The sequence below is a fragment of the Limulus polyphemus genome, unplaced genomic scaffold, assembly GCF_000517525.1.
Source record: "Limulus polyphemus unplaced genomic scaffold, Limulus_polyphemus-2.1.2 Scaffold5291, whole genome shotgun sequence".
Lineage (NCBI taxonomy): Eukaryota > Metazoa > Arthropoda > Merostomata > Xiphosura > Limulidae > Limulus > Limulus polyphemus.
Window position 1 is genome coordinate 37,412 of NW_013670901.1, and position 12,721 is coordinate 50,132.

Sequence of the window (12,721 nt, forward strand, 5' to 3'; positions counted from 1 at the left end):
CATTATAATATTTACAGGACTAGTACTACATTATAGTCTATACAGGACTAGTACTACATTATAGTCTATACAGGACTAGTACTACATTATAGTCTATACAGGACTAGTACTACAGTATAGTCTATACAGGACTAATACTACATTATAGTCTGTAAAGGACTAGTACTACAGTATAGTCTATACAGGACTAGTACTACATTATAGTCTATACAGGACTAGTACTACATTATAGTCTATACAGGACTAGTACTACAGTATAGTCTATACAGTATTAGTACTACATTATAGTCTATACAGGGCTAGTACTACAGTATAGTCTATACAGGACTAGTACTACATTATAGTCTATACAGGACTAGTACTACAGTATAGTCTATACAGTATTAGTACTACATTATAGTCTATACAGGACTAGTACTACAGTATAGTCTATACAGGACTAATACTACAGTATAGTCTATACAGGACTAATACTACATTATAGTCTGTACAGGACTAGTACTACAGTATAGTCTATACAGGACTAATACTACATTATAATATTTACAGGAGAAATGCTACAATATATTGTTCATAGGGCCAGTATTTCATGGCTTGATGTGATTGGTGTTTTATTATGGTTAATACATTTGTAAATAACTTTTAATAAAGTGGAATGATCAATCTTGTCCTTATCTCAATGAAACAGTTTTTATCTCAGCTGTCATTTTAATTTCTAACTTGCATAAGATAAAAAATATCGTTTAAATAATATGTTGCTTGATTTCTAACACCATTTTATTAAGCCTTTTTTTTCTAATTTTTTACTGTTATTATATACTTTATTCACGATGAAAAATAAACATATGAATATAAAAAAGTTTCCACGAAGCTTCATCAGCTGATTTGTGGAAAACTCCTTAATAACTGTGACCAAAATTTTCTATACATATTAATAAATATAAATAAACATAATATTCCGTAATGCTATTGTCTTTTTATCACAAACAAATGATAAGTTTGGTTTTAGTGAGAAGAATAAAAAGAGTTACATCAATAACCTGTTGTTTAGTCCCTCTGGTGACATTTTTCAGTGTAAATATAAAACACCATGATATATTCTTTGTAGATAATATCTCACGTCACAAATAAATGCTGCCACAATCTTCAAATTCGAGTTTTATTTCTCTCAGGTTTTCCGCTAGTTTTTGTAGTTTCCTGGGCGTCGATCATGTCCCAGTTTCTGGATTCGCCATGTTGGAAAGGGTACGGAAAAACCAATTACATATGGCTCGTTACAGGACCTATGATAACTGCGCTCTTGGTAAGTTCTGTTTTTGTGGCTTATGTCTCAAATTCGCGATGATTTCTGGCATTTTAAGCTCATTATTTGCCAGCGTTTCGTTTCTAAAGAAACGTTAGACTTTATTGCTTTGAAGAGAGTCATTTTTCTTGTAAAGATTTTATATATCATTTTCTGAACATAAAATGGGCGATATATATGTTAATAGTCACTTTATTGTCCAGTGGCATCAGGCCTAAGTGTTGTGGAACATAAATATTGTTTATTGAGTTAAAGTATTCATTAAAAGTCGTTATGAGATAAATTTCCATTTCATACTTCTTATTTTAAGACGATGAACGTAGAAACGTTACATAATTCATTGATTTAATAATGTTCTTCCTTAAAAGATCTATGAAATACTAACGTTCGTGAATTCACTCCATCAGTTTGAGAATCGTCAACAGATTAATATATTTCTATAATACGTTTACCAGAAGCTTCTGTACAATACGGTTATATAAAAAGTCACTAGTTTTCATATCAAATTTCAAAATTGGAATATTCAACCCGATATGTACTTTATATGCAATCGGGCTAAATTACCCAGGTCGGAGACCCCTACATATTACCATTCCTAATTTTGAACCAATGGCTAGAGGAAAGGCAGCCAGTCAACAACACCCACCGTCATAAGAGCTTTGTTCCATTCTTTGAAATGAATAACAAACGTTTTTTTAAAGCACCAACAGCTGAAAGTACGGAGCGTGTTCTGTAGTATCACGTCTTGACCTCTGTACCCTCCGATCCACAGCCCGACACACTAACTACCTTGTTCTGTAGCATCACATCTTGAACTCTATACCCTCCGTAAGGTAGTTAGTGTGTCGGGCTGTGGATCGGAGGGTACAGACTTCAAGACGTGATGCTACAGAACAAGGTAGTTAGTGTGTCGGGCTGTGGATTTTCTGTAGCATCACATCTTGAACTCTGTACCCTCCGATCCACAGCCCGACACACTAACTACCTTATTCTGTAGCATCACGTCTTGAACTCTGTACCCTCCGATCCACAGCCCGACACACTAACTACCTTATTCTTTAGCATCACGTCTTGAACTCTGTACCCTCCGATCCACAGCCCGACACACTAACTACCTTGTTAATTGATCATTGTTCATTATGCTTTCTGGAGAATCTTGACAAAACTGGGTTAATAAACAGCAATTTTGTTAAATGTGATACTTTTTAACTTGGGAACTTTTTTATTTACTTACAGTTGGTAAGTTTTATTTTTATGTCGTTAATTAGTTTCAAGGAAACTAATAGATCTACTAAAGTCTCATAATAGCTTAGCGCAGTCTTTTGAAAGTTTGAGTTTAGGGGATTGATTAGTAATTAACAACATAATTATGTCTGGATTTTCAGCGAAAAGTTTGAGTTTTAATAATACACTGAGACTTTCTTTATTTTGTTAATTTTTTTTATTTGTCTTATTCAGATCAATACAGTTTTCCTGATCAATGTCGTACGAATATTGGTTACCAAGCTCCGGATGAGTGTCTCCATAGAAACGATTCAAGTCAGGTAAACAGTCACTCTTTTGGTTTTCAGAACTAGTACGATCAAATTCAATTTTGATAGAGCTGTTTATAATATTATTCTTTAGAGTTGGACAAACAACCATGCAAAAAAAGAACCCCTGGGTCTTATCTATACATATTACAAGTTGACTTGTTTTATTTTTAATCACGAGGTTCCGGTAGTTCAAGTTGATTTGTTTTGTTTTTTAATCACGAGGTTCCTGTAGTTCAAGTTGACTTGTTTTGTTTTTTAATCACGAGGTTCCTGTAGTTCAAGTTGACTTGTTTTGTTTTTTAATCACGAGTTTCCGGTAGTTCAAGCTGATTTGTTTTGTTTTTTGTTTTTTAATCACGAGTTTCCGGTAGTTCAAGTTGATTTGTTTTGTTTTTTAATCACGAGGTTCCGGTAGTTCAAGTTGATTTGTTTTGTTTTTTAATCACGAGGTTCCGGTAGTTCAAGCTGATTTGTTTTGATTTTTAATCACGAGGTTCCAGTAGTTCAAGTTGACTTGTTTTGTTTTTTAATCACGAGGTTCCGATAGTTCAAGCTGACTTGTTTTGTTTTTTGATCACGAAGTTCCGGTAGTTCAAGTTGATTTGTTTTGTTTTTTAATCACGAGGTTCCGGTAGTTCAAGTTGATTTGTTTTGTTTTTTAATCACGAGTTTTCGGTAGTTATGTCGTTTCAGTTTCTTTTTAAAGGTAAAATATTACTTTATTTTCAATCAATTAATAAACCGTATATTATTGTATTGTTTACTTTTTGTTTCTTTTACTTACAATACGCCATTTTTGATTATGTTACATCACAGTAGTGGGCACAGCACAGATAGTCATTATGTAGCTTCCTACTTATCACAGAAAGTAGATATTTGTCAACCAACGTTTTATCGAACAAATTGGATTAATATATATATTCAAAAACAAACCAATTATATGTTATAGCGTTTTAATTGAAACGTGAAGAACTGGTCGAAGTTTCAACAAATTTCAATTTGTCCGATTTTCAAATTATAAAAAAATATTTTACATTTCAGCAAGCATATTCTGCCTCCTTTACGTATTCAGATAATATACATGTTAAGATATTCAACACGTCACGTAGTTTCCAAAAATATTCGATCAAGTAGCCTGACCTCTGACCTCCTAATCAAGCAAGTTCACAAAGTGTTTTTAACTAGCGCCATTTTGTGAAGTTGATATATTCTTATACAGTGGATGATTTATCGTTCTTACACAAATATTCATTTTCCAGAAAAGCCATTAAAGCTACTGCTCTTCTCTTCCCCCTACTTGGAATCACTCACCTTCTCTTCTGCATCAATCCTCGTGACGATTCTCACCTAGAGAGGGCTTACATGATCACCAATGCTGTACTCCAATCTTCCCAGGTGGGAGTCACAGTAACAAGGCAGTAACATAGAGCAGGGTGACGCTGGGAGACGGCTTGAATGGGTAATGAAAGAAACTTTATTACAAGTGACAAATGTGCAACGTTTCGACAAGCATTTCTCATCATTACCAATACAAGCTGTCTCCAAACTTGATTTTCTAAAACTACGTACCTCGTAATCAAATTAGACTAGCGTTTCTTTGTTTTTTCTCTCTCTAACTATGTTGTGTTTTTCATTTCTACATTTAACTAGCTATGTCAGTTGACGACTAGGAATGTTAATGGGTTTGTTTTAACAGTTATAATAATAGTAAGAAGTAGCTATGTCAGTTGACGACTAGGAATGTTAATGAGTTTGTTTTAACGGTTATAATACTGGCAAAAATGAAAGAAAACGTATAAAAGTAAACGACAAGTAATTTTCTTTCGATGTGTAAATTATAAACTTTATGCAACTTTGCATGAAGACACACATGTGTCTTTTGGACAACATTCCCGAATACGTACATGTGTTTTTATTAGGGTAGTTTTCATGAAGACGTATATTTGTTTGTTGTACAACCTTTCTCGAGTACATACATATGTTTATATTACGCTACTTTCCACAGAAACATATATGTGTTTGTTGGATGACTTCCCACAAGGATATTCATGTGTTTGTTCGATGACTTCTCACAAGGACATTCATGTGTTTGTTGGACAACTTTCCACAAGGACATTCCTGTGTTTGTTGAACAACTTCCCACAAGGACATTCATGTGTTTGATGGACAACTTCCCACAAGAACATACATGTATTTGTTGGATGACTTCCCACAAGAACATTCATGTGTTTGTTGGACAACTTTCCACAAGAACATACATGTGTTTGTTGAACAACTTCCCACAAGGACATTCATGTGTTTGTTGGACAACTTTCCACAAGAACATACATGTGTTTGTTGAACAACTTCCCATAAGGACATTCATGTGTTTGTTGGACAACTTTCCACAAGAACATTCATGTGTTTGTTGAACAACTTCCCACAAGGACATTCATGTGTTTGTTGAACAACTTTCCACAAGAACATTCATGTGTTTGTTGAACAACTTCACACAAGGACATTCATGTGTTTGTTGGACAACTTTCCACAAGGACATTCATGAGTTTGTTGGACAACTGTCCACAAGGACATACGTGTTTTTATTCGACTTTCTAATCACTAATGTTTAATCCGTATTTCCCTACAAAGACTGTGAACACGGATTTCTGTAGCTTAATATTCAACAGTTTCAACTAAACAATTTTTTTTTAAATTAATAATTCCACTTTACAAATGATATATTTTCACACACCTGTGGATCTATTTTTACCTGGTATGTTGTAGTTCTTCTATCCAGGTGTATAACAGATCTCATTGTCCTGTCTGTTTTATTTTCACCTGTTGATGTTGTAGTTCTTCTGTTTATTTTTCTGTTGGACGAAATATTTTCAGAGTTTTAAACACAAAATGACACTGAAGACATAATTAACTTTACTGAACTGCCTGTTAACACTAGTTACTTTAGCTTTTTTTTCTAGAAACAGTTGTGTTTATGTGGAATTCTTATGGAAAGTTAAAAATATTATTTTTGTTGTGATTAATTTTTATTACTTGTTTCATTTATTTGCAGTTCGTTTTTTACAAGAAACTTTGAACTCAGAATATACCTTCATTTAAATAATTTTGAATTATATTTGTCTATTTCTTTTTATAAATTAATCTGCTAACTTATTATTTCCCAATAATGGAATATAAATCAACTACCTGTTTCCACTGCGCGAAGAATAGTGTACTGTTGATGTGACGTAAGTTATATTTGTAAGCCTAATTTATTCTAGTGTTACGTAAGGCTTGGGATAATTATTAAATAATAATAGAATAAACCGTAAAAACGTAATCGGTAAAGTCCTTAAGTTATTTTTCGCTAAGCTTTAATTATAAGTAGGCCCATCTCTTATCTTTATTCGATATTTTTTATGTATTTTTCATCGTTTGTGCATAATTTTTTTTAGGCCTAATATGTTTTTGGAATGTTAAATGACATTTTTATTGCTTACTTAATTTCAGGGAATATTTGTTGCAGTTCTGTACTGCTTCATGAACTCGGAGGTAAGAGTTATTTTATGTTATGTTGATATATATTATTTCAATATTCGACGCTTTTCTGTATTTTCCTTTTTTTGTTACTTAGATTCATGCGAGTTCGCCTACAAAGTTTCAGCCCTAAAATCTAAAAACCATAGTTATAAATATCTATGCTAAAAACGCCCTTCGCTAACCCTAAATCAGTAAATGTTCATTTTAGCTGCATAATAGCTTAGGTTTAAGTCACAATTTCCAAATATTGAGTGGAATAATACGAGAAAACCAAATACTGCAGTATTTCCCAGTTACAGCAAAATCGTAAAATATTCAGAATTAATTTTATTGTGATTTTCATAGGTTAATCAAATCACTGTAGTTTTCTTGTAACATTAATATGTTACTAGCAACTTTTTTTACACGTTTTCTAAATTTTTAATTAAATCAAGATTGTCCACAATAATGCATTAATAGCAAATTAATATGTAGTTCTCAGAGGTAAGATTGGGGCGTATTGCTTTAAAATTTGGGACTCGATTCCCGCTGTAGACATAACGCAGATAGACTATTGTTTAATCTGCGTTAAAAATATTTTCAGGTGCAGACTGTTGTACGGAACGCCTACTTGCGCGCCATGTTACGGAGAAATCCCAATCATTGCTTACTTCGTGGACGAGGACTGTCACATACATCTGCCACGTACTTATCAAAGTCCGACAATACTGTTTCCGACACTATTCGTCACAAGATGTCGCCATCTGCAGATATTATGGTACCACTACACAACGTATTTCTACCTGAGGAGTATTTTGGGAGAAAAAAATTTAAAGCGCCAGAAGCAAACTCCGATAGCGAAAGAGTGAGATGCAGTGGTGCTGCCACCTATCTTCAATAACTCAAACCTTCTGCTGAGTCACAAGTTAGGCTCAAAACGACCGACGTAGATGTTATCGAAAGGATTTTTTTTCTGTCTCACTGTTTTTTCCCCACCGAATACGTGTTGTTTAAACATAGATATAAAGAACAAAAAACTATCAAGTATATATTTTATATTGTGGTTTGTTTAATATTACAATATTGGAGTCATTAACATTTTTTTAAATGTTTACATTGCTGCATATTGCAGAGGCTTAGAAGATAAACATCGTAATGTTACAAATACTCAGTACTCTTATTACTACGCTGTTTTTGTGTGTGTGTGTGTGTGTTTTTTACATGTTAAAACTCTTAAAGTATTTAAGTTAAACCTAATCACAAGCCCTCTGGTGGGTCAACAATAAGTTTACGGACTTTCAAAATCCTGGGTTCGATTCCCCGCGGTTGACAAATAGCCCCTTGCGTAGCCTTGCACTAAGGAAACAACATCAACCTAAGAATAATTACGTTATATCTATAGCTTGGTTCATTGCAATACCAATAAGACGTGATAACAAATACAAACATAGATCTATTGAATGTTAAACAGGAATCCTTTATTATAACACTAAGTCCTTTATTATAACACTAAGTCCTGTATTATAACACTAAGTCTTTTATTATAACACTAAGTCTTTTTTATAACACTAAGTCCTTTATTATGACACTAAGTCCTTTAATGTAACACTAAGTCTTTATTATAACACTAAGTTACACAGTAACATACACAAAGAAGTAGTAATGTAAAAATATTACATGTGAGATTTTGAACATGATTAACTATTACCTTTCAGTATTTGTGCCAAATATAGAAAAAAATCTCATAAGTGTGAAGTATTCGCTACTATTTTTATTTTGATTCTGTAGTACATTAAAATAATAATACTTTTGGGATTGAGACCGAGTTTTCGTTCATTGTCTATCTTAATGTGAGAAACATGTATCCGAAGGTTATTACCCTAAATCTTCCGCTGATGTACCCACTGCTGAAGATATCTAGTCCTTAAGCTAAGATAACACAAACACAGGCCATCATATACTTTTGAATATGCTTTACTGATACGAGATATTCTGCCTTGAGTAATATCAAAGAACTTAGACAAATGTTATTTCTCGATCCCTTGGTAACAACCAACATCCGGGATGTTCCTATCCGCTTTGAAGACAGTTTTTTTTCGAAGTGAACTTAATCGTAGACTTGTTTGTAGTCAAGCTTGAGTCATTAAGTGTGGATCTATTGTTATGGTGTCAGTTGCTAGGATAATTGGTGTGAATTAGTATTTTAACCGATGTCAAGCTCGAGTTATTAAGTGCGGATCTATTGTTATGGTGTCAGTTGCTAGGGTAATTGGTGTGAATTAGTATTTTAACCGATGTCAAGCTCGAGTTATTAAGTGTGGTCTATTGTTATGGAACTCGAGCTTGACATCGGTAAAATAATAATTCACACCAATTACCCTAGCAACTGACACCATAACAATAGATCCACACTTAATAACTCGAGCTTGACATCGGTAAAATAATAATTCACACCAATTACCCTAGCAACTGACAATTAAGTGTGGATCTGTTGTTATGGTGTCAGTTGCTAGGGTAATTGGTGTGAATTATTATTTTAACCGATGTCAAGCTCCAGTTATTAAGTGTGGATCTATTGTTATGGTGTCAGTTGCTAGGGTAATTGGTGTGAATTATTATTTTAACCGATGTCAAGCTCCAGTTATTTAGTTTGGATCTATTGTTATTTTGTCAGTTGCTAGGGTAATTGGTGTGAATTATTATTTTAACCGATGTCAAGCTCGAGTCATTAAGTGTGGATCTATTGTTATGGTGTCAGTTGCTAGGGTAATTGGTGTGAATTATTATTTTACCATCGTGAATGTGTGTTTATGTTGAAGACGCTGATTAGCTTATCTAACATTATGTCTGCTACTTTTGAAAGAAGAACGAAATACTCCATACTTAAGTAGAGATCATCGTTGGTAGTATCAACTAGAAGAGTTAGCTGTTTGGTAAATGGTAAGTTCTAGAACTCACCCTGCACTATGTCTACCAGCTAGTAACTACCAGATGCAGTAATTGTGGAGGTGCCACTATGGACAACTTATGTGATTCTGGGTTTTGTGAAGGTGCAGCTCTGACATATTACGTGATACCGGGACATCACTTAGTACTAGCTTTCGTCGTAGTGCCATCGTGGACATTACAATTGATCATTTGTTTTCGGTTAGTTTCACTTGACGGTGTTTATTAACTCGTTGATGATGCTAACTACTATGTTGACCAGTGGTTCAAGTGCGTGTCAGAGTGTGAACTGTTGACGGCCGAGTGGAGAGTATCTCGTTGTCTTCCACTTCTTACATATAAATATGTCTATCTTCACTGACTTAAATAGCGTGATATTCGCACTGTTGATTAACGATTTCAAAACTGTCGTGTCGCTTCAAATAGATTGTTGTGTGCAGATAAATATTGTTTTCATGGAATGCTGGAGTTTCTGAAAAATTATATATAATATTAAATTATGTAAGTTGTCTATCCAGATTATTCCAAGTAATGTTTATCTGTTCCTTGATGGTAGTGTCTGTTCTGTTTCGTAATGATCTTGATGTTGAAATATTTACACACAGACGAAATGAGAGATAACTTTATCAGTAGTGTAACTTATAAAGTTTAATATTAAACAAAAGTACATAAACTACTTTCATTTGTATTTTATAATGTCAACAATGGTTTTATCATAGAGCTGTTTAGCAGTTGGCGACGGATTTATAGTCAAATGTATTTTTCAAATTTAAAAATGACCCCCCTAGAAATCCCGGTTTGGATTGAAAATCTTCAAAAACTTTTACACCAGATGTTGTTGTACGTGTGATTCTAGCTTGTTCGAAAAATAACACGATACTTCAAAAATTACGTTATAAGTTAGAAAAGTTTTTCCCAGATGAATTTATAACATTCGAAATTATTTTGTGGAACTAATAATGTAGTTTTGCTGATGTAATAAAATGTTTTATGTGGATGGTTTTAGTTTCTAACCAAAACAACAAAGACAAAGTTTACTGTTTCTGAGTTTATGTCCATACAAAAATGACGATACTTCTAAGTACAAAAACAATAATAATATACAGCTATTGCTGTTACACAAGAAACTTCCAAAAAGAGATTAATTTTTGAATAACTGCTAAATATATTGCAGTATTAAACATGCAGCTTAATATTAACACAATGATGGAAACGTTACAATAACAACATAAAGGAAATATTACAAATGAATTAATACTAATTTAGTATAGAAAACACAATCTCTCTGTCTAAGCCAAATATTGACTATATAAAAACTATCTCCTATACCTAACGTAGTGTTAACAATATAACTGGTGTATGTAAACATTGAACTCTTCAGCTGAATTCCAAAGTTATTGAACCTTATTTACTGGTGAAATACAGATATTTAAATTGTGATTTAATAGCTACGTAATTCAGCAGAAACAGGGCTATAAGTTCTGTTCCAAATCTATCGCTGTACGAATTTAGGCTTCTAGTTTTGCGTTGGTGAAACAATGAGAGATAAAACAGCCTTTCACGAGTTGACCGCTAAGACTAACCAGAGAGTTTATCCGAACAGTAACTCTCTAGCTTTCACCTAGGTTTTTCTTATAATTCTTTGTTTTGAATTATAAAACTAATTTAATTATATAAACTAATGTTTCAAATAGTTCTATTAAACTAATGTCATCAATATATACGTCATTTAATTAAACACCGAGTCGAAACGTAGAACCAAAGTTTTAACAACTAACATGTAGCTTCTCTATAGAAATAGAACGGTTGGAATATAACGCTCGTTGTTTTAACAATGATAACCACTACGTTGTTACCAGTAATGAAAATTAGATCGGTTGTTTGTGTGACAACGCTTAATTTATAACAATGGTGACAATTACACTGTTAGCAGTTACAAAAATTAGATCGGTTGTTTGTGTGACAACGCTTAATTTATAACAATGGTAACAATTACACTGTTAGCAGTAACAAAAATTAGATCGGTTGTTTGTGTGACAATGCTTAATTTATAACAATTGTGACAATTACACTGTTAGCAGTAACAAAAATTAGATCGGTTGTTTGTGTGACAACGTTTAATCTTATAACAATGGTGACAATTACACTGTTAGCAGTTACAAAAATTAGATCAATTGTTTGTATCACTTCGCCCAGTGTTATAACAATGGTGACAATTACACTGTTAACAGTATTGAAAATTAGATTGGTTCTTTGTGTGACAACGCTTAATGTCTTACTTTGGAGCTGTCCTGGTGAGCCAAATCACCTCCAGATGTTGTCCAGATACTTTGTCTTTCTTTGGAGCTGTCCTGGTGAGCCAAATCACGTCCAGATGTTATCCAGATACTTTATCTCTTTGTCTTTCTTTGGAGCTGTCCTTGTTAGTCAAATCACCTCCAGATGTTGTCCAAATATTTTCCACTTTGTCTTACTTTGGAGCTGTCCTTGTTAGCCAAATCACCTCCAGATGTTATCCAAATACGTTATCTCTTTGTCTTTCTTTGGAGCTGTCCTGGTGAGTCAAATCACCTCCAGATGTTGTCCAAATATTTTCCACTTTGTCTTTCTTTGAAGCTGTCCTGGTGAGCCAAATCACCTCCAGATGTTGTCCAAATATTTTTCACTTTGTCTTTCTTTGGAGCTGTCCTGGTGAGCCAGATGTTGTCCAGATAATTTATCTCTTTGTCTTTCTTTGGAGCTGTCCTTGTTAGCCAAATCACCTCCATATGTTGTCCAGATATTTCCCACTCTGTCTTGCTTTGGTGCTGTCCTGGTGAGCCAAATCACGTTCAGATGTTGTCCAGATATTTCCCACTCTGTCTTGCTTTGGAGCTGTCCTTGTTAGTTAAATCACGTCCAGATACTTTGTCTTTCTTCGGAGCTGTCCTTGTTAGTCAAATCACCTCCAGATGTTATCCAGATATTTCCCACTTTGTCTTACTTTGAAGCTGTCCTGGTGAGACAAATCACGTCCAGAAACGTTATCTCTTTGTCTTTCTTTTGATCTGTCATTGTTAGTCAAATCACCTCCAGATGTTATCCAGATACTAACTTCCTTGTGAAACAAGTCATCTCAAGATGTTGTCCAAATACTAACTTTCTTCTGAAATAAGCCATCTCAAGATGTTGTCCAAATACTCACTTCCTTCTGAAACAAGCCATCTCAAGATGTTGTTCAGATACTAACTTCCTTGTGAAACAAGTCATCTCAAGATGTTGTCCAAATACTAACTTTCTTCTGAAACAAGCCATCTCAAGATGTCCAAATACTCACTTCCTTGTGAAACAAGTCATCTCAAGATGTTGTACAGATACTCACTTCCTTGTGAAACAAAACATCTCAAGATGTTGTCCAAATACTCACTTCCTACTGAAACAAGCCATCTCAAGATGTTGTCCA

At 33.8% G+C, this 12,721-nt stretch overlaps 2 protein-coding genes across 2 annotated transcripts in view; both read left to right on the plus strand.

The window, feature by feature from the left end:
- LOC106472384 (corticotropin-releasing factor receptor 2-like) overlaps positions 1-8,648 on the plus strand; it is a 44,849-nt gene extending 36,201 nt beyond the window's left edge. Inside the window, exons 5-9 of the mRNA XM_013933028.2 lie at positions 1,173-1,303; positions 2,762-2,847; positions 4,098-4,233; positions 6,325-6,366; positions 6,938-8,648. Of these exons, the coding sequence (XP_013788482.1) occupies positions 1,173-1,303; positions 2,762-2,847; positions 4,098-4,233; positions 6,325-6,366; positions 6,938-7,234 (692 nt within the window). The 3' untranslated portion in view covers positions 7,235-8,648. The remainder of the gene's footprint in view (positions 1-1,172; positions 1,304-2,761; positions 2,848-4,097; positions 4,234-6,324; positions 6,367-6,937) is intronic.
- A 2,901-nt stretch (positions 8,649-11,549) lies between these two features.
- Positions 11,550-12,721, plus strand: part of LOC106472385 (ADP-ribosylation factor 1-like) — an 11,024-nt gene continuing 9,852 nt past the window's right edge. Inside the window, exon 1 of the mRNA XM_022400968.1 lies at positions 11,550-11,836. Within this exon, the coding sequence (XP_022256676.1) occupies positions 11,550-11,836 (287 nt within the window). The remainder of the gene's footprint in view (positions 11,837-12,721) is intronic.